The 23,293-nt window shown below is 42.7% G+C and overlaps 1 protein-coding gene across 11 annotated transcripts in view; it reads left to right on the top strand.

Annotated features, from left to right (window-relative positions):
* SIPA1L3 (signal induced proliferation associated 1 like 3) overlaps nucleotides 1-18,216 on the top strand; it is a 215,151-nt gene extending 196,935 nt beyond the window's left edge. For 10 of the 11 annotated variants that reach the window (XM_056537654.1, XM_056537652.1, XM_056537646.1 and 7 more), the window contains 6 exons: nucleotides 2,992-3,157; nucleotides 8,355-8,544; nucleotides 10,377-10,514; nucleotides 12,275-12,395; nucleotides 15,098-15,179; nucleotides 17,705-18,216. In XM_056537654.1, the coding sequence (XP_056393629.1) occupies nucleotides 2,992-3,157; nucleotides 8,355-8,544; nucleotides 10,377-10,514; nucleotides 12,275-12,395; nucleotides 15,098-15,179; nucleotides 17,705-17,854 (847 nt within the window). In that variant the 3' untranslated portion in view covers nucleotides 17,855-18,216. The remainder of the gene's footprint in view (nucleotides 1-2,991; nucleotides 3,158-8,354; nucleotides 8,545-10,376; nucleotides 10,515-12,274; nucleotides 12,396-15,097; nucleotides 15,180-17,704) is intronic. The other variant, XM_056537653.1, reaches the window with a different exon arrangement.
* The last annotated feature ends 5,077 nt before the right edge of the window (nucleotides 18,217-23,293 follow it).

Here is a 23,293-nt window from a genome sequence, read left to right as displayed (position 1 = left end):
AAAGATCCATACATGCAGATCCATATTATACAGAGAAATGTATGGATCTCTCGGCCCGTCATGGAGTGGAGCGCAATTCCGCCCGCTTCCCCTGGCTAATAATAATAACCCTAGTGGGTCTCAGCAGTAAGACCTGATGCGATCAACAACTTTTGACTTATCTGAACGTCTTGTCAAAAATTATTACCATTGATCACAGGAACGATTTTAAATGGTTTACAGAAATATTTGGAATCACCTAGGCTATCACATGGAGGGAAGTTTGAAATAGTGAACAATTAACACGTCCATAGATGTCTCTTTGTCTTTGAAGCGCATTCATTTGTCTGTTGCATTGCTTTTGGGGTCACAAATGACCCAATGTTTACCCTAAAGTAGACTATCTAGATGTCTTTATGTGCCCGCTGGCCTCATGTCGCATGTGTAAAGGGGCACAGCACTTACACATTATTCCAGGGATCATCGTTGTCCTTTACACAACAGATATTTTTTTTTTCTAATATTTTTGGCTTTTGTATCACTGCTGAACAGGATAAAAAGTTGGCCATAAACATTAAAGGTGGCTTACAATCTAATGCAGTGTTTTCCCAAATAGCGTGCCTCCAGCTGTTGCAAAACTACAACTCCCAGTATGCCCGGACAGCCGAAGGCTGTCCGGGCATGCTGGGAGTTGTCGTTTTGCAACAGCTGGGGACACCCTGTTTTGGAAAACACTGCCATAGACAGTAAGTAAAGCCGAGGCCTAAAATGCATGCTGCCTCGACATCCACTGATATAATGTATATGTGGGCCCCTATTTAAAATACATGCCTGGCCTAGCGCGTGTGTGAAGGGGATCGGGATCTAAAATGTATTCCCAGCTTTACACATGTCACCAAGTCATTGTACTATATACTCATATATATAAACTATATATATATATATATATATATATATATATATATATATATATATACACACACACACATATACACTCTATTCTCTCTCTCTATCTATCCATCTATCTGTATATATATATATATATATATATATATATATATATATATTTATATGCTCTATATATATATATATATATATATATATATGTGTATATATATACACTCTATTCTCTCTCTCTCTATCTATCCATCTATCTATCTATATATATATTTATATGCTCTATCTATCTATATATATATATATATATATATATACACTCTATTCTCTCTCTCTCTCTCTATCTATCTATCTAAATATCCAATAAGAACAGCACCTCCAGAAGTGTCAAGAAAAAAAGAAATTGGGGTGCCCGCATATTCTGAACCTCGGTCCACTGGTTCCTCAATGCATACAAAAATATAGAAGCAGCACACCACAGGTAGATTTCAAAGGAACGGTGAATTTATTCCATGATGTGAGAGACTACGTTTCTCCAGCCTCACGCTGGCTTTCTCAAGTGCTTAATGAGTGACATATATGAGGCTTAAATAAGCCAACCAATTACAGAGTTTGTGACATCATCACATAGTGATTATCATATATAAACAATGTATAAAACCATAAATTATTAAGACATCGTATACAAAAATGTGTTACATAAATACAGATATATGTGTGTCCAGTGCAGATCCACACCTATTTGTCACCCGATCGTGACGTGTAATAAAGTGTCCATAAAAAAAGTTCATACTTCTACTATATGTAGAATACCTTCTGAGCCGCTCTCATGACACCATCCTTCCGGGACGCCGATATCTCGTGGTTACAGCTGATTAGGCTTCCGGGATAGAGGTACGTCACCAAGCGTCTATAGCAACCTCCGAATCATCACGCCAGTCTCGAGGTTGCTATAGACGCTTGGTGACGTACCTCTATCCCGGAAGCCTAATCAGCTGTAACCACGAGATATCGGCGTCCCGGAAGGATGGTGTCATGAGAGCGGCTCAGAAGGTATTCTACATATAGTAGAAGTATGAACTTTTTTTATGGACACTTTATTACACGTCACGATCGGGTGACAAATAGGTGTGGATCTGCACTGGACACACATATATCTGTATTTATGTAACACATTTTTGTATACGATGTCTTAATAATTTATGGTTTTATACATTGTTTATATATGATCACTATGTGATGATGTCACAAACTCTGTAATTGGTTGGCTTATTTAAGCCTCATATATGTCACTCATTAAGCACTTGAGAAAGCCAGCGTGAGGCTGGAGAAACGTAGTCTCTCACATCATGGAATAAATTCACCGTTCCTTTGAAATCTACCTGTGGTGTGCTGCTTCTATATTTTTGTATCTATCTATATATGCTCTATCTATCTATATATGCTCTATCGATATATATATATATATATATATATATATATATATATATATATATATATATATAATCTCCTGCTAAACATCTTTTCCTTTCATAGGGTTATAGCAGAACATAAGTATTACCTTTTTTTCTATTTTAAGGGGGTTGTCCAGCTCCTCTGCACTCACTCCATATCCATTCAGTGTTACCCCAACCATGGTGCCTCCAGTTGTAAAAAAAAAAAAAAACACAACTCCTAGCATGCCTGCGGGCATGCTGGGAGTTGTAGTTTTGAAACAGCCCGAGGCACCCTGGTCGGGAAACGCTGAATTAAACAAAGGCATTTCAGTCCTAGAACAACATTAGTGTCTTGATTTTTCACACCACCATGCAGAATGAGCAAAGCTTGCCCCCCTAAAGTGTAACGTCCCTTTAAATTGCCAGCGACTGGTGCATTAGCACTTGTGGCGTCACGTGATGAGACAGTTCGGAGCCCGGGGTTCTCTCCATTGTCTGAAGTATTTAGGTCAGTTGTAAGAGACAAAAAATGCTGGAGAGAGAGGATTACGTGAACATCTGTTGTGTGTATGCAGAAGCAGGGCGGCCTGTATATGTAGTATATAGAAGTGTGCCGTGTATGTTACTTGGAGGGGTTTGTGAATTTTAACTCTTTCTCTCCCGTTTTATTTATTATTAGACAAGTAGATCCTAACACAAAGAACGTCTTCGGACAGCCCAGGCTACGGGCCTCGCTGCGGGATCTCCGGTCGCCTCGCAAGAATTACAAGTCAACCATTGAGGATGATCTGAAGCGGCTGATTATTATGGACAATCTGGGGCCAGAGCAGGAGCAGGACTGCATGGTGAGATGACAGATGTCCCTGTCCTGGAAGATCAGGGCTCTGACACACCGTCTGCTCTGCCCTTTGTAATGCCACTTATCTTTCCTCTTTGTGTTGAATCCTTTGTCGTCGACCTTTCTAGTTTTACTTTCACTGGCAGCTTTATGACACTTTATATATATATATATATATATATATATATATATATATATATATATATATATAAATATAAATTTTTTTTTTTATTTATTTTTTTTTTCCCCCTCCTATACCACCTTTCATTGCACTCTCGGCTACCTGTGTGGGGCCTGTTCATTTTTGCATACTTTTCCAGTCACCCTTCTTTTTTTTTTCAACAATATTCTCTCTTCACGTCCCATTGGCTTCCATTTAAAAAAAAATATTTCACAAAATCATCACCATGCCTCTCCTTAGGTTGTGAGTGGTATTACAGCTTGGCTCCATTCACTTCAATGTAACTGAGCTGCAGTACCACACACAAACTTAGGGCAGGCGTGGCGCTGTTTTGGAAAAAATCTGAATCCTGGATAACCACTTTAAGGCATAACCTTACACAGTATCAGACACAACAAAGCACTGACAAAGGAGAACAAACTTTTCAAACAGGCTTTTATGTTTCATGCAAGACATATTTCCTCTTCTATAATAGATACCAGGTACTTTTTGTGTGTGATTTTGTATGTGAGTTGTAGTTTTGCAAAAGCTGGAGGCACACTGGTTGTGAAACACTGCCCTAAACTAATACAGACCCCAGACCAGAGCCCCTAGACTAATACCGCCCCCAGACCAGAGCCCCTAGACTAATACAAACCCCAGACCAGAGCCCCTAAACTAATACAGACCCCAGACCTGTGCCCCTAAACTAATACAGACCCCAGACCAGTGCCCCTAAACTAATACAGACCCCAGACCAGCGCCCCTAAACTAATACAGACCCCAGACCAGTGCCCCTGAACTAATACAGACCCCAGACCAGAGCCCCTGAACTAATACAGACCCCAGACCAGAGCCCCTGAACTAATACAGACCCCAGACCAGACCCCCTGAACTAATACAGACCCAAGACCAGAGCCCCTGAACCAATACAGACCCCAGACCAGAGCCCCTGAACTAATACAGACCCCAGACCAGAGCCCCTAAACTAATACAGACCCCAGACCAGAGCCCCTAAACTAATACAGACCTGAGACCAGAGCCCCTGAACTAATACAGACCCCAGACCAGAGCCCCTGAACTAATACAGACCCCAGACCAAAGCCCCTGAACTAATACAGACCCCAGACCAGAGCCCCTGAACTAATACAGACCCCAGACCAGAGCCCCTGAACTAATACAGACCCCAGACCAGAGCCCCTGAACTAATACAGACCCCAGACCAGAGCCCCTGAACCAATACAGACCCCAGACCAGAGCCCCTGAACCAATACAGACCCCAGACCAGAGCCCCTAACCTAATACAGACCCCAGACCAGAGCCCCTAAACTAATACAGACCCCAGACCAGAACCCCTGAACTAATACAGACCCCATACCAGAGCCCCTGAACTAATACAGACCCCAGACCAGAGCCCCTGAACCAATACAGACCCCAGACCAGAGCCCCTGAATTAATACAGACCCCAGACCAGAGCCCCTGAACTAATACAGACCCCAGACCAGAGCCCCTGAACTAATACAGACCCCAGACCAGAGCCCCTGAACTAATACAGACCCCAGACCAGAGCCCCTGAACTAATACAGACCCAAGACCAGAGCCCCTGAACCAATACAGACCCCAGACCAGAGCCCCTGAACTAATACAGACCCCAGACCAGAGCCCCTAAACTAATACAGACCCAAGACCAGAGCCCCTAAACTAATACAGACCTGAGACCAGAGCCCCTGAACTGGGGTGTGATCTATCAGCATGCTCAGAGTGGTAGTTTTGCAACAGCTGGAGGCACACTGGTTGGGAAACACTGCCCTAAAATAATACAGACCCCAGACCAGAACCCCTAAACCAGTGCTTTCAAACCAGTGTGCCTCCAGCCATTGTAAAACTACAATTCCCAGCAAAGCTCCATCAAAAAATAATTGTTTCATCTTAAGGGTATGTTCACACATAGGGTATGTGCTGTGTTTTTCACAAAAAGAACTTGCAGGTAAAATCTGCAGCGTGTATTCTTCTCTCATTGGCCGCAGCATCAAAGCTGCAATGAAATCCTCAACATCAAACCCACAGCCTTGGGTGCAGATTTTATTCAGAGAAAACATGCATGACATTTTTAGCACATACGCTGCATGTGAACATAACCCTAAAATTGATTTTCATTCTCGTCCAGTTATGGAATATGAACGCTTAGGATCCGGTCTACCAGCCGGATCAGAAATCCATGAACAGGCAAAGACTCCTGCCCTGTCAAACCAACTCTTACATGTAATGCGGATTTGACTGGCTGCATGTAGTACTACGTTTTTGCCTGTAGCCAAAGGCAAAATTTGCTGTTTGCTGGAGGGTCTCTCATATTAAAGTGACTGTTTGCACATTAAGCCACATTGACCTGAATTCACATTACAAGTTTACAAGCAGGAGGGCTGGGGTGTGATTCTATTAGTGCAGAGAGAACTGTACACGTGTCGTCGTATATTCCCCCAGATAGTGTGGTCGGGGCTGGATTTAGGAATTATTAATGATATATTGGTTTTAAATGCAGAAAAGGGACAAAGTGACGCTAGAAAGGGAGAACGAATACAGTATTTTTGATAATGCAAAGGGAAATATAATAATGTTCTAGTAGTGGAAGCACTGACAATTCTGACACAATCTGCATGTATTGGGGATTTTGCAGCAGATTTCACCCTATACATTGCAATACGGACTATACATCACTATACGGACTTCCTTAAAGGACATCTTCAGCGTTTTAACACTTATCTCCTATCTGCAAAATAGGGGATAAGTGTTTGATCATGGGGGTCTGACCGCTGGGATCCCCCGTGATCTCCTGAACAGGGCCCCCGCATTAGCGCTCAGTGAGAGCACTAATGCACGTAGCGTCGACCTAGAGAGGTCTACAGTACACTCCCTCCACGGCCCTCCCCATATAGCTCTATATAGGAGACGTGTCGGCTGCGACGTCACGCTGCGGGCAGAGCCATGGCACCATGCAGGAGATTGTGGGGGGTCCCAGCAGTCGGACCCACCGCGATCAAACACATAACTTAAACTTGTTTTCGGCCACAGATGGCCTTTAACCCCTTAAGGACGCAGGACGTAAATGTATGTCCTGGTGCGGTGGTACTTAACGCACCAGGACGTACATTTACGTCCTGTGCATAACCGCGGGCATCGGAGCGATGCCCGTGTCATGCGCGGCTGATCCCGGCTGCTGATCGCAACCAGGGACCTGCCGGCAATGGCCGACGCCCGCGATCTCGCAGGCGTCCGCCATTAACCCCTCAGGTGCCGGGATCAATACAGATCCCGGCATCTGCGGCAGTGCGCGATTTGAATGAATGATCGGATCGCCCGCAGCGCTGCTGCGGGGATCCGATCATTCATAAAGCCGCACGAAGGTCCCCTCACCTTCCTCCGTCCTCCTCCTGGCGTCTCCTGCTCTGGTCTGTGATCGAGCAGACCAGAGCAGAAGATCACCGATAACACTGATCTGTTCTATGTCCTATACATAGAACAGATCAGTATTAGCAATCATGGTATTGCTATGAATAGTCCCCTATGGGGACTATTCAAGTGTAAAAAAATGTTAAAGTAAAAAATAAGTGAAAAATCCCCTCCACCAATAAAAATGTAAAACGTCCGTTTTTTCCTATTTTACCCCCCAAAAGTGTAAAAAAAACTATTAAAATAAAATGTTAATGATCCCGTACGGTGAACGGCGTGAACGAAAAAAAAAAAAGTCCAAAATTGCTACTTTTTTAATACATTTTATTAATTAAAAAATTATAAAAAATGTATTAAAAGTTTTTTATATGCAAATGTGGTATCAAAAAAAAGTACAGATCATGGCGCAAAAAATGAGCCCCCATACCGCAGCTTATACGGAAAAATAAAAAAGTTAGAGGTCATCAAAATAAAGGGATTATAAACGTACTAATTTGGTTAAAAAGTTTGTGAATTTTTTTTAAACACAACAATAATAGAAAAGTATATAATAATGGGTATCATTTTAATCGTATTGACCCTCAGAATAAAGAACACACGTCATTTTTACCATAAATTGTACGGCGTGAAAATGAAACCTTCCAAAATTAGCAAAATTGCGTTTTTCCTTTTAAATTTCCCCACAAATAGTGTTTTTTGGTTGCGCCATACATTTTATGATATAATGAATTATGTCATTACAAAGGACAACTGGTCGCGCAAAAAACAAGCCCTCATACTAGTCTGTGGATGAAAATATAAAAGAGTTATGATTTTTAGAAGGCGAGGAGGAAAAAATGAAAACGTAAAAATTAAATTGTCTGAGTCCTTAAGGCCAAAATGGGCCGAGTCCTTATTTTTTTTTTTTGTCAACCGGTGCCAGAAAATTAAACAGATTTGTAAATTACTTCTATTTAAAAATCTTAATCCTTCCAATACTTATCAGCTGCAGTATGTTCCAGAGGAAGTTCTTTTCTTTTTGAATTTCCTTTCTGTCTGACCACAGTGCTCTCTGCTGACACCTCTGTCCATTTTAGGAACTGTCCAGCGTAGGTGCAAATCCCCATAGCAAACCTATCCTGCAAACAGTTCCTGACATAGACAGAGGTGTCAGCAGAGAGCACTGTGTTCAGACAGGAAGGAAATTTAAAAAGAAAAGCACTTCCTGTGGAGCATACAGCAGCTGATAATTACTGGAAGGATTAAGATTTTTTAATTAAAGTAATTTACAAATCTGTATAACTTTCTGGCACCAGTTGATAAAAAAAAAATGTTTCCCAGGGGAGTACCCCTTAAAATGTTACTCTAATCCAGTGTTTCCCAACCAGGGTGCCTCTAGCTGTTGCAAAACTACAACTCCCAGCATGCCCGGACAGCCGAAGGCTGTCCGGGCATGCTGGGAGTTGTAGTTTAGCAACAGCTGGAGGCGCACCACACAGCTCTAATCTGTTCCTTTCCTGCCTGTGTACCCTGCATTACCTCATTAAGTGTAGAGGATAATACTCAGAATCTGCAAATCCTCTAACCGGTTTCTAATGCTGTTAACTTGCTCCCACAGTCTCCTCAGAAAACCCTGCAGAGAACACTTTCCGACGAGAGCCTGTGCAGCGGACGCAGAGACGCGGGGTTTGCCTGCTCCCCGTCGGCCGACTCCTCTCGGAGCAGCGATGTCTTCTTTACGAACCCATACCCATCCAGTACTCTTCCTGTGCGCCGCCAGCACCAGCCTGGCATGCCAGAGAAATCCGGTAAGCATAAAAGCTATGTAACATAGATAACGTACATAATTGTGCGTATTGTTTTTCTCCAGGATACATGGAGTCACCATTACAACTAGAGATGAGCGAACTTACAGTAAATTCGATTCGTCACGAACTTCTCGGCTCGGCAGTTGATGACTTATCCTGCATAAATTAGTTCAGCTTTCAGGTGCTCCCGTGGGCTGGAAAAGGTGGATACAGTCCTAGGAGACTCTTTTCTAGGACAGTATCCATCTTTTCCAGCCCACCGGAGCACCTGAAAGCTGAACTAATTTATGCAGGATAAGGCATCAACTGCCGAGCCGAGAAGTTTGTGACGAATCGAATTTACTGTAAGTTCGCTCATCTCTAATTACAACTGTACTTATGCATGGAATGGGACTGCCTTACATGATTCTGTCCCATGCATGTAGTCGCAGAGATATATTGGGGGTATATACTAAAACACGGTGGTTTAGGCTGATTGACATATGTGTCACAACTGTCTAGTCTAAGTTTACATTGTGCAGTTTTAGTTTAGTTCATACACCTTATACTACAGCGAGCCAAACCCAACGCCTTTATGGCCATGATCCACGATAAGGCGCATTTTCCTGTTTTTTTGGTGCACACAACATAATAAATATATAATTTGGCAAACCCAGAGACAGTGCACACCAACTCTCACCCTCTCTGATGTTCCTCCTGCACGGATAGCCTGAAGTCACAGCCACTAATCCAAATGCACAGTTAGACTGATGCGTTTCGGTCAATGCAGAACCTTAAAGGGGTATTCCGGACAAAAACATCTTATCCCCTATCAAAAGGATAGGGGATAAGATGCACAAATGTGAGTCAGCTCACCTCCCCTGGTGACTCTGCACAGATCCGCCTGGACCAGGTGCACAACGTAATGAAGAAAGATGAAGATGATCCAGCAGAGTCTTGCAAATTCGGTTTATTCAGTATAAAATCAATACATCGACAACAGTGGGGTAATACTGGACGCGGTTTCGTTCAGCAATCTGTCCTTTGTCACAGCAGATTGCTGTCCTGAATGCATCCAGTATTACCCCACTGTTGTCGATGCATTGATTTTATACTGAATAAACTGAATTTGCAAGACTCTGCTGGATCATCTTCATCTTTCTTCAATAGGGGATAAGATGTCTGATCGCGGGGAGCCCGCCGGTGGGACCCCCGCGATCTCCCTGCAGCAGCCCGCATTCTATGCATAGCTGCGTCTGAAGTTTCGGAAACCTCCGGGCTTCCGAGTCGGGGACGTGACGTCACGCCACCGGAGGTTTCTGAAACTTCAGAGACAGCTACGCATAGAATGCGGGCTGCTGCAGGGAGATCGCGGGGGGCCCAGTGGCGGGCCCCCCGTGATCAGACATATTATCCCCTATACTTTCGATAGTGGATTAGATGTTTTTTGCCTGGAATACCCCTTTAATCATGGACATGATCCATGATTAATATCATGCAGTCACCGAAACACGTTGTGTTATAGTTCTTGTGCCCATGGATGTACAGGTTTTTAAAGATGTTCCATAAAAAGTTTTCTTTTGCTGGATCGTTCCTTTTGAAAAAACTGTACACGTGAATATAATACATTTTTATCAATTGCTGTGCGCCACAACTTTACATGCATTCTGGTCCATAATCATGACGCAACAGCCACAGTAAATGTGGGCCATTATTCTGGTCTCTGACGGTGACTGGCTGATTCTGTATTTATGACTTTCTACATGGTCATTGAGTGAATACATTTAAAAGGAAAAAAAGATGAACATTATTTTAGTTCCGTAACCATCTCATATTGTTGTTTCTTTCCATAGCCACCATCTCGTCTTCCGAGCTGTCACTTACAGAGGTTCGAGAGTCCAGGCATGTTGACCCAGGTATGATGCCGCTGCCAGACACTGCATCAGGCCTAGAGTGGTCAAGTCTTGTCAGTGCAGCCAAAGCCTATGAAGGTAAAATGTGTGTGAAGTGCTACCTGGAAGACTAGTTTGAGGTTGTGATTACTTATATGCTGTTAATTATCTGCGGTTAAAGCGCAACTGTCATGAAATCTGGGGGCAATAACCTGCACACAGCCTTTGTACTGTGTGCAGGTGGTGTGTATAGCAATGTTTTTACCTAATATTTGCAGGCTTTCATGACCCAAAAAATGCTTTTGATCAAAGCCACTGACGGTTGGATAGGCGTGGCGCGAGGTCAGCGATGCCCCGCCACCACCACGCCCGCCCCCTGTATGTAAGCGCTGGAACCTCTTCTTCTCCTCTCTTCGGAAACGCTCACACAAGCAGGACAGTTCCCTATACTAGGGGCAGAGAGGAAGTGCGCTCTCTGCACCTAGCACTGCGCAGGCGCACTGAGGAGGAAGACAGCGGCAGGAGCGAGCACTCGCTGGGGAAGTGCACCTTAGATGAGCTGAAGGGTGCATGCGCTGGGACCTGTGTGTCAATCCCACAGCGGTCCCAGCGCTGACATACAGGGGATGGGCGTGGCTGCAGCGGGGCATCACGTACCTCGCGCCATGCCTATCTGACCGTCAGTGGCTTTGATCAAAAGCATTTTTTGGGTTCATGAAAGCCTGCAAATATTAGGTAAAAACATTGCTATACACACCACTTGCACACAGTACAAAGGCTGTATGTAGGTTATTGCACCCAGATTTCATGACAATTACGCTTTAAATATACATACCAGGCACCCAGCATGTACATTTACAACCTGCATCCTCTAGGGGTTAAATAGGAAAAAGCTATATTGCGCACCAGTTAAACTGACACCAGCCCACTTGTCAGTCTCAGCAGTTTAGGCTGCTACAGTGTAGTCAGGCGATAAGCTGACCAGGTGCAGTGATGAGACTCCACACCCTCTCTCTGCAAAAGTCAGAGGGTTCATAAAAAAGTAGACACCATTAGAAAATAATTTCAAGGGGGGAATATAAATCAGTATGGCTTAAAAAACTCAAGTTTTTGCTGATGATACCAAACTTTGAAAAATCCTAAATCTCAGCTTAATTGTAAAATATTATAGAAAGACCTTGATAAGCTGGCAGCATGGTTCAAAAAATGGCAGATTAATTTAAATCCTGTTCATACAAAGACATTAAATAGAATAAAACTGAGAGCAAGCAACGCCCTTGGGTATTTTGGTAACAACTAAACTAATCAGGAGCGGACTCCATGTCAAGCAGCAGCTGCGAAAGCAAATAAGATTTTAGGGTGTGTAAAAAGGGAGATTAAAAAAGTAATTATACAAATATATGTGTGGACCATACATAAAACTAGCGGATGATATATTCTTCGTAAGGACTTTACAAGGGACCAGGGAACATTATTGGAAAGAGTTCTTTACAGCTAGAGCAGTAAGGCTATGGAATGTAAAGTAGTAATGGCAGATATTATGACAACATGTAAGAAAAGGGAGAGATGCTCATTCACTGACAATAGCATAGAGGGTTAAAATTAATCAGTAATGAATGATGTATGGTTGATGAGAGAGGATGAACTTCTACAACAATGTTTCCCAACCAGTGTGCCTCCAGCTGTTACAAAACTGCCACTCCCAGAATGCTCCGACAGCCGACTGATTCGTTTCTTGTAGTTTTGCAACAACTGGAGGCACACTGGTTGGGAAACACTGATTTCGACCAATGTATTTACCGTGTAGGTAGCAGTAATGTGTGATCAATGTAATAAGCCTTTTTTGTCTTTCTTTACAGTGCAAAGAGCCGCCTCACTCTTCTCTCTGAACGAAACAGCTTTGAGTCCTGTGCAAAGTGGTGGCACCGCTCACCTTAGCCTGGAGAGGCAGCACACACCGCGCACCACCCCCACCTCCAGGTATGGGGCACGGCTGTCCTAAACTGTGTTTTGGAATTTCCTGTTAAAACTATAGGTTGAAAATCTTATCACAAAGTACAAAATACTGATGAACAACCACTCACGCGCCTACTACTCATGAGGGGGTAGCTGCTTAGTATTTTACTTGCACACAGATAAGCATATACAGGGTGACAATTACTTGATAGGTTGTAAGCCAGCATGGTGCCATAACGCTATTAGTGACGGCCATACTATTTGATCAGGCGAGCTGCCCAGCATCTTATATGTGTACACCACAATGCACTGACACCCCAGGCTCCCCCAACATCACAAGGCCAGACCACATCATAAAATATATATATATATATATATATATATATATATATATATACTCCATATGATAAACATGAGGTATTAGTTGATATTTTGGCAAAAATACGGAAGCTTGCAACCCACGTCAAGGGTCATCAGTCTCATGCGATTCCCTACACTAATATTACAGGAAAACAAAAAATGACACCCTGATGTAGTATTTTGGTCAAAATATCAACTTATACCTACGGTAATTTTTATCATATGGAGTATATATATATATATATATATATATATATATATATATATATACATACATATATATATATATTTTTTTTTTTTTTACGATGTGGTCTGGCCTTGTGATGCCTGGGGTGTCAGTGCATTGTCGTGTACACATATAAGATGCTGGCCAGCCCGACTGATCGAATAGTATGGGCATCACTAATAGGTTGTAAGCCAGCGTGGGGCCCTACACGCTATAGATATGCCTTATATACCCTGTATATGCCTTATCTGTGTGCAACTATAATACTAAGCAACTACCCCCTCATGAATAGTAGGCGTGTGAGTGGTTGTTCATCAGTATTTTGCACCTGTGCGACCCTATATAGCATTGTGGCTGATCTGCCTCATAGTGGGAATAGAGGTCTAACTTAGTTCATAAGGTTGAAAAAAGACCAGAGTCCATAAAGTTCAACCTATCACCCTAATGAGTCCCTACTCAGTTGATCCAGAGGAAGGCAAAAAACCCTCATACTAGAGGTAAAAATTCCTTCCCGACTCCACATATGACATCAGAATAAATCCCTGGATCAACGTTCTGTCCCTATAAATCTAATATACATAACCAGCAATGTTCTTACTCTCCAAAAATGCATCCAGGCCCCTTTTGAACTATTTTACAGAGTTCACCATGACCACCTCCTCCGGGAGAGAATTCCACAGTCTCACTGCTCTTACAGTAGAGAACCCCAGTCTGTGCTGGTGTAGAAACCTTCTTTCCTCTAGACGTAGAGGATGCCCCCTTGTTATAGATACAGTCCTGGGTATAAATAGATCATGGGAGAGATCTCTGTACTGTCCCCTGATATATTTATACATAGTTATTAGGTCTCCCCTAAGCCTTCATTTTTCTAAACTAAATAACCCGAATTCTGAAAATCTTTCTGGGTACTGTAGTCCTCCCATTCCCCGTATTACCCTGATTGCCCGTCTTTGAACCCTCTCCAGCTCCACTATATCTTTCTTGTACACTGGTGCTCAGTACTGTACACAGTATTCCATGTGTGGTCTGACCAGTACTGTACACAGTATTCTATGTGTGGTCTGACTAGTGATTTGTACAGCGGTAGAATTATTTCCTTGTCGTGGGCGATTATGCCCCTATTGCTGCACCCCATGATTTTATTTGCCTTGGCAGCAGCTGCCCGACACTGGTCACTACAGCTAAATTTACTATTAACTAAGACTCCTAAATCCTTTTCCATGTCAGTCGTCCCAAGTCTGCTCCCATTTAAAACATAATCCCAGCCTGGATTTTTCCTCTCCATGTGCATTACCTTACATTTATCAGTGTTGAACTTCATCTGCCACTTCCCAGCCCAAACCTCCAACTTGCCCTTGTACCAGTAAGTGTGGCCTCTTTTCTGTTAATTTGAGTGATTTTTGTCCCATTTTCAGTGATTTTTTTTCTTTAGTAACCATAGTACAAAATCACGAACAAAGGCAAAGCCAGAGCAGGCAAATTGGTAAAACATAGATAGCAACACAGTACAAAATCAGTACTGAAAAGCAGAGGAAAGTCACAAACAAAGGTCAGGATACACACAATAAGTCAGACAGAAACAACCGGCACAAGAAACACTAGTTATGGGGGGAAAAAATGGGGGTCCGATGTCCTATTAAGGAGAGACAGTGTCTGGCCATAAATAAAGTATTACATTCTAACTGAATGGACAGCCATGTAGTACACTGACCATCTGCATCTTATAGAGGAGGGTCCCAAATAGAGGACCCCTCTCTGTTATAGCCATATGTCCTGATAGGGTTGTCTGCCAGTAATGTCCTTCCAAATATTTTCCAGTATTTCCCAGGCTGCCATATTAGTTGTCACCTAGCTTCCCAGAGAATAGACATGACAAAGAATTAGAAATTATTATTTATTTTTCTGACTAGGACAAATCGAGAACAGTTAGTTTGTATCTGTATATATAACTCGCATCACATCAACCATTAATATTCCCTTCATTACAAATAAATCCCAGTGTTCATTCGCTTACAGCGATCCCCGGGGACCGGGCCTGGTACATTTTGTAGCTCATTTCTGCCAAGCTCTGTATGTAGGTCAGTTCACTGAACAGTCTGGCCATTGAGATAATTCCATGTTATATTGTGTTCTTTTTTAGTGAAGAAGTGATTCCTGACCTCACAGGGAAGGTTCTACAGCTTGAGGTCATGTTGAAACAGCTCCACACAGATCTTCAAAAGGTAATGATGAGCCAGGACGCCGCCGCCGCCGCCGCTTCCCTTTAATGATAGCATCCAGTAATGTCAGCCAGCCGGGCCATTTACTTGCCTATAGCCTGGTTATAATTTGGTAATAACCTGTTGTAAATCCCCCACTTTACGCTCACTATAATAGGGTTATTGTAAACCTAAGACACCTATAAGTTACTGAGGGCCAGACGGGTGAAGATGGTTCATCAACAATTAACAATAAAGACAACGTTCTCACGGTGAGAAAATGTCTTATCGCTCAGACACTTGTAATCATGCAGCTTTATTAATGTCATAAACCCATCTAGAACTTTAAAGTACTATATTTTTCGCCCTATAGGACGCATCGGCATATAAGACGCACCCAATTTTAAAGGTGCAAAATCTAGAAAAAAAAAGATTCTGAACCCAACAGTGATCTTCAACCTGCGGACCTCCAGATGTTGCAAAACTACAACTCCCAGCATGCCCGGACAGCCAACGGCTGTCCGGGCATGCTGGGAGTTGTAGTTTTGCAACATCTGGAGGTCCGCAGGTTGAATACCACTGTTATAGGAGGTAATACTCGCGTGTCCCCGCTGCTCCGGACCCGTCACCGCTGCCCTGGATGTCGCCCTCCATCGCTGTCCCCGTGGTGTCCCCGATGCTCCGGACTTCTTCTTCCCCGGGATCCACGCTCTCTGTCGTCATCATCACGTTGCTACGCGCGCCGCTCCTATTGGATGACGGGGCGGCGTGCGCGACGACGTGAAGGAGAGCGCCGGCCATGCAGGGGATCCCGGCACGGAGCAGACACCGAGGAGGCAGGTAAGGTCCCTCCCGGTGTCCTGTAAGCTGTTCGAGACGCCGCGATTTCACCGCGGCGGTCCTGAACAGCCCGACTGAGCAGCCGGGTTAGTGTCACTTTCGCTTTGATCGCCGCGTCTGAAGGGTTAATACAGGGCATCACCGCGATCGGTGATGTCCTGTATTAGCCGCGGGTCCCGGCCGTTGATGGCCGCAGGGGCCGCCGTGATAGGTGTATATTCTCCGTATAAGAGGCACCATCTTTTCCCCCCCAGTTTTGGGAAAGAAAAAGTGCATCTTATACAGCGAAAAAACACGGTATATCTACAAGATATGTATATGTGCAGCCACCTCTGTGTTCCTTCTGTGGGTGGTTTTGGCTCCATCATTTGACAGAGCAAGCGTGACAAGACCGATGTCTCAGTTCAGAGACAGTCCACAGCGCTCTTCTGTAGCTGAAGCCCATGCGGGGACATAAGTCCTAAGAAACGTGCTGAAGCAGTATTACCTGAACAAACCTGTAGGATGCGGCACAAGTCACTGTTATCATTGTGTTTTATGGCTTTTTTGGGTCTACATTTGCGATTTTCAGAAATTTTTGCTCTAATTGCAGTTTTTTTTTTTTTTTATTATTATTTTTTTGCGGTAATTTTTTTAGTTCTAAAATCTGTTATTTTTTCCCTTTTGGTGTTGCTAGACCATTTTTTAAAGTGACTGATGCAGAGGTCACTAATTTATTATCTGGGTGTTTTAGATTTTTGTGCCAATTTTGCCGCAACTTGCAAAAAAAAAAAAACTTTAATCTAGACCATCTCCCGACCAGGTCTAAAAAGAATTACAACTCCTGTCTGTTTGCCAAAAAAATAAAAAAAATAAAATCTTCAGCCAGAGTGAGAGAGAGAATAAGGTACAGAATAAGAACGTTTAAAGACGTGAAAAATGTAAAAAAAAAAAAAAAAAACGTGCAAATGAAAAGTAAAGCAGTTGTCCATATGAAACAATCAGATATATTTTTTTAAGGTACAAAAAAAGGAATGGTAAAGATGTAAGAAACAATAAGATTGTTAGCAATGGCCAAAATCTGCCATATATACTCGAGTATAAGCCGACCCGAATATAAGCCGAGGCCCCTAATTTCACCCCAAAAACACAGGAAAAGTTATTGACTCAACTATAAGCCTAGAGTGGGAAATACATCATCCCCCATGTCATCATCCAGACCCCCGTCATCATCCAGACCCCCCCCTTTAGTTTTCTACCCACCTCCCCTCTGTGGGAAGGAAGGGTGAGCGGGTCTGGGCCATCTATGCTGCAGGGACCGTCCGGTGGGGAGGGTAAGTCGTTCCGGGCTGTCCATTTTCACCAGGGGGCCCTCTTCTCCGCGCTCCTGGTCTGCCCCGGACTAGTGACGTTGCCTTGATGACAATGCACAGGGACATTCATGCGCGTCCCTCTGTGTCGTCGTCAAGGCAACGTCACTAGTCCGGGGCAGGCCCGGAGCACAGAGAAGAGAGCCTCCCGGTGAAAATGGACAGCCCGGAATGTAGCAAGGCAGCACGTCGGGACACAGAGCACATCAGTCCCAACATGCTGCCGCTCTACTACGGGACAGTTTTGTATGGGGGGCCCAGCGGTCGGACCCCCCCGCGATCTGAAACTTATCCCCTTATGGACTGCCCCTTTAAGTTTTGTCTTTCCGTGACTCCTCCTTCCATTTTGTCATCTTACAGGAAAAACTGGATAAAGAGGCGCTGCAGGTAGAAGTGGCGAGTCTCCGGCAGAACAACCAGCGACTTCAGGCAGAATCGCACTCGGCCAGCGAGCAGCTGAGGAAATTTGCAAAAATCATTCATAATACTGTGGAGAAAAAGGATCATTGAGGTCCCAGGAGGTGACTGAGACTCCCAGAGGGGGGTAACAGGGGTAACACAGAGCTCACAATATGGTACATCCCACCAGAGGGGGTGGTCTCTCCCCTTAAAATGCCCTGCACTGTAAGACTGGAATCATAATTTTTTGTTCCTTTTTATCATGATGGATGCAAAGTTTTCTCCGTTGTCACTTTTTTTGCATTAATATATTTTTCTTTTTCATGTACAGAAAACAACTTTTTCCCCTCCTTTTGTAGATTTGTAAAAATTAAGAAAGTTGAGGAGTAGGAGGGAGGAACGGGATGTATTTTTTTCGCCATATTGTCTGCACACAAGTTTCCGTCAGGAATTATGCAAAAAAAAAACAAAAACGGACAGACTCGCAGGCAGACATAGCGCAAAATACCGCATCTCGAACTTTCCGGAAAGTAATGTTATATAAATATATATAAATATAAATATATTTAAATTGTATAGGAAAAAAAATTATATATATTGAGGGCAAATAGTATTTGGCCGAAACCCTTAAGTAATGTTAAAATTTCATACGAGTTTATTTTAATATGATGCCGGTCTGACTGGAAAAAAACCAGGATATTTCCGTGTATATTTTGTTAATATGACCTGTAAATAGAAATCATCTTTTTTTTTTTTCGTTATTGGGAACAACTGACGATTCTGAGTTACGAGTCGTAATTGACTTTTATTATATCTTTAAAGTGAGACCGTCATGGTTCGGGTGCGCTATACTGTGACAGTAGAGGGTTTAAAGGGGTACTCCACTGGAAACATTTATTTTTAAATCAACTGGTGCCAGAAAGTTAAACAGATCTGTAAATTACTTCTATTAAAACATCTTAATCCTTCCAGTACTTATCAGCTGCTGTTATTGATCTACAGGAAGTTCTTTTCTTTTTGAATGTCCTTTCTGCTCTCTGCTGACACCTCTGTCCATTTTAGGAACTGTCCAGAGCAGGAGAGATTTTCTATGGGGATTTGCTCCTGCTCTGGACAGTTCCTAAAATGGACAGAGGTGTCAGCAGAGAGCAGAAAGGAAATTCAAAAAGAAAAGAATTTCCTGCGGATCATACAGCGGCTGATAAGTACTGGAAGGATTAAGATTTTTTTTTTTTTAAATAGAAGTAATTTACAAATCTGTTTACTTTTCTGGCACCAGTTGATTTAAAAAATAAATAAAAATAAATTGTTTTCCAGTGGAGTACCCCTTAAACCACACCATGTGCAGGGATGTTCTGCTATCTCAGTGTGCCTCCAGCTGTTGCAAAACTTCAACTCCCAGCATGCCCGGACAGCCGGAGGCTGTCCGGGCATGCTGGGAGTTGTAGTTTTGCACCCAGGAGGAGCTTATATAATGGGTGCACTCTATGGACATTGTATATGTGTCCTCCCATCTCATGACTGGTTCACTTGAATGGACTTTTTGCGCAATTCTGCAAAGTTTACATACAGATACCTTCTACACAATGTAAATGCCTAATGTTAGAGTAAAGGAGATTATTTATACTTGAACTTTAGGATTTTTTTTTTATTTTTTTTTGCTTTTGCCATTATTATTATTTTATTTTTTTTCTACGCGCGAGATCACAGGAAGCCTAAACACATTCTATTTTTGAGCAGCGATTTAATATACAGTCTATACAGACCCGACCTATGGAATACAATGCACTTTCTATACCTTCCAGTCTTCTTAAACTTCCCTTTAGTGTTTCATTCATCTAAGGAGCCCCTTAAACCCTGTAGATAGTCTTCTCCATCACCAGCCATCCTCCAACTATCAGGTCTTGACAAGAACCGGTCATCATGCTCGGGCAGCCATGTTTGATCCTCCGTGAAGCTTGCCTTACGGATGACATTCGCTACTTGGACCTCACCCACCTTCATTGCCTTCTCGCCACGCTGTACGACATACTGTAATAATCCTGTGAAAAACGCATGATGGTGTGGAAACAACCCTTAAAGGACTATAAAAACCTTAATTTTTTTTTTTTCTAAATGAGGGCTGCCAGACTGAGAGTTGTATACGGTTTTATTTGTATAAACTGATCTACCCTTTCTATGGTGTCGGCGTCTGAGTTCTTTCAGGGCGGGGGTTATGTGGTGCCGCAATAAAAGTCCATCTGTGAACCAATGAAGAGTCTGTAGTGAGTTTAACATAGTGTCAGGTAGCTGGTGCAAAACTACAACTCCCAGCATGCCCGGACAGCCGAAGGCTGTCCGAGCATGCTGGGAGTTGTAGTTTTGCAACAGCTGAAGGCACCGTGGTTGGGAAACACGGTGTTAAATCATGTGACATCCAAAGTCTATATCCCCCCTATTGAGAGACATGTCAAAAGTTTTGATTGGTCAGGGTCTGAGTGTTCAGACCCCGACCAATTGTTAGAATGATCCAGCAGAAAAGTGCAGCTGACCGAGACCATCCCATAGACATACATTGTAAAGTTAGCTCGAACTAGAAGAGTGTGCTGAGCGAGACATCTGTCGGGGTCTGAACACTCAGACCCTGACGGATCAAAACTTCTCAAGACGTCAACAGTTTTTTTTTTTTTTAAGTGACAGTGCCCATTTAAACAATGTACCTGCAAATGGAAAAAAGAAAAGAGACCGACAAGGGCGCCTCGTGCGTTACCACTATAACAGAATGGTAAATTAAGACAAGTTGACCGTAAGTGGGCGAGGCTTGCCCCTAGGTAGTGGCCGCTCACCTTGAGCGAATAGAATATTCGCATATAACCCACGCCGTGGGTGGCAGAGAGACAGGAACAGCTGCTGGGCCTGGGTCCCAGGGAGAGGAATAAGCCAATCCTGATAGAAGTGAAGGCGAAGAAGAAAAACTTTGACCCTTGCAAAGGCGCTGCTGGTTCCAAAATAACGTGGATGCCAAACCAAAGGTATTAGTAGAAACACCAGAAAGGTTTATTAGGACATAAAAAACAATAAAGTACAGGGATGACGCGTTTCGAGGGAGCCAACCCCTTCCTCAGATCAATGTACCAATTGATCTGAGGAAGGGGGTGGCTCCCCCGAAATGCGTCATCCCTGTACTTTATTGTTTTTTTATGTCCTAATAAACCTTTCTGCTGTTTCTACTAATACCTTTGGTTTGGCATCCACGTTATTTTGGAACCAGCAGCGCCTTTGCGAGGGTCAACGTTTTTCTTCTTTGCCTTCATTTAAACAATGAACGTTTTCTCATTTTCTACTGTCTATATAATAAAATAATTCAGAAATCTTGCAGTTTGGCCACTAAGCCTAATAATAAGCCGACACTTCCCATTTTGTAGTGAAAAGTTTTCAGCAGTCTTCTCATTATCAGTACAGACAGGAGTACAATGAAAGGTGACACCAGTATATGGATAAGATTGATTTAGGACATTCGCAATAGGTGATGGTCAGAGTTCACCTTCCCCCCAAACACTTTAACTTCTGCGTAGGACACTGAGCATGTCAAGAAAACTCTCCCACCACCTACCTATACATTTATGTCAAACCCCCCGCACCAGCAGGACATAGAGGTTTGCTTTATCCTGAGAAAATGAGCTCAGCAAGAATGGAGGATCGGCTTCTGTGGAACAAGGGAAATGTATATACGGTAGATACATCTGAGGAAACGCTGGTATAAATCCAGGTAAGAAGTTGTCTACTATTACTAGACCCGGAGATTCCAAAAAGTTCTAATTTGCCACAGCCATAGGTCCAGATTTGCTAAAACTGTCTAATTCTGACATAGTGTAAACTTGGTTTAAAGGGGTACTCCGGTGGGAAGAATTTTTTTTTTAAATCAACTGGTGCCAGAAAGTTAAACAGATTTGTAAATTACTTCAATTAAATGTCTTAATCCTTCCAGTACTTATTAGCTGCTGAATACTACAGAGGAAATTCTTTTCTTTTTGGAACGAACACAGAGCTCTCTGCTGACATCACGAGCACAGTGCTCTCTGCTGACATCTCTGTCCATTTTAGGAACTGTCCAGAGTAGCATGTTTTTGCTATGGGGATTTTCTCCTACTCTGGACAGTTCTTAAAATGGACAGAGATGTCAGCAGAGAGCACTGTGTTCGTGATGTCAGCAGAGAGCACTGTGTTCGTGATGTCAGCAGAGAGCTCTGTGTTCCAAAAAGAAAGGAATTTCCTCTGTAGTATTCAGCAGCTAATAAGTACTGGAAGGATTAAGATTTTTTAATAGAAGTAATTTACAAATCTGTTTACTTTTCTGGCACCAGTTGATTTAAAAAAAAAAAAAATGTTTTCCAGTGGAGTACCCCTTAAACCACGCCATGTGCAGGGATGTTCTGCTATCTCAGTGTGCCTCCAGCTGTTGCAAAACTTCAACTCCCAGCATGCCCGGACAGCCGGAGGCTGTCCGGGCACGCTGGGAGTTGTAGTTTTGCACCCAGGAGGAGCTATATAATAAGTGCACTCTATGGAGATGTCAGCAAAGAGCTCTGTGTTCCAAAAAGAAAGGAATTTCCTCTGTAGTATTCAGCGGCTAATAAGTACTGGAAGGATTAAGATTTTTTAATAGAAGTAATTTACAAATCTGTTTAACTTTCTGGCACCAGTTGATTTAAAAAAAAAAATTCCACCGGAGTACCCCTTTAACCCCTTAAGGACCGGAGGTTTTTCCGTTTTTGCATTTTCGTTTTTTGCTCCTTGCCTTTAAAAAATCATAACTCTTTCAAATTTACACCTAAAAATCCATATGATGGCTTATTTTTTGCGCCACCAATTCTACTTTGTAATGACGTCAGTCATTTTGCCCAAAAATCTATGGTGAAGCGGGAAAAAAAATCATTGTGCGACAAAATTGAAAAAAAAAACGCTGTTTTGTAACTTTTGGGGGCTTCCGTTTCTACGTAGTACATTTTTCGGTAAAAATGACACCTGATATGTATTCTGTAGGTCCATACGATTAAAATGATACCCTACTTATATAGGTTTGATTTTGTCGGACTTCTGGAAAAAATCATAACTACATGCAGGAAAATTAATACGTTTAAAATTGTCATCTTCTGACCCCTATAACTTTTTTATTTTTCCGTGTATGGGGCGGTATGAGGGCTCATTTTTTGCGCCGTGATCTGAAGTTTTTAACGGTACCATTTTTGCATTGATAGGACTTATTGATCACTTTTTATTCATTTTTAAATGATATAAAAAGTGACCAAAAATGCACTATTTTGGACTTTGGAATTTTTTTGCGCGCACGCCATTGACCGAGCGGTTTAATTAATGATATATTTTTATAATTCGGACATTTCCGCACGCGGTGATACCATTTATGTTTATTTTTATTTTTATTTACACTGTGTTTTTTTTTTTATTGGAAAAGGGGGGTGATTCAAACTTTTAATAGGGGAGGAGTTAAATGATCTTTATTCACTTTTTTTTTTCACTTTTTTTTTGCAGTGTTATAGGTCCCATAGGGAC

This window comes from Hyla sarda, chromosome 9, assembly GCF_029499605.1.
Source record: "Hyla sarda isolate aHylSar1 chromosome 9, aHylSar1.hap1, whole genome shotgun sequence".
NCBI classification, from domain to species: Eukaryota; Metazoa; Chordata; class Amphibia; order Anura; family Hylidae; genus Hyla; species Hyla sarda.
The sequence above is the reverse complement of the archived record's forward strand: the minus strand, read 5'-3'. Positions and strand labels throughout refer to the sequence as shown.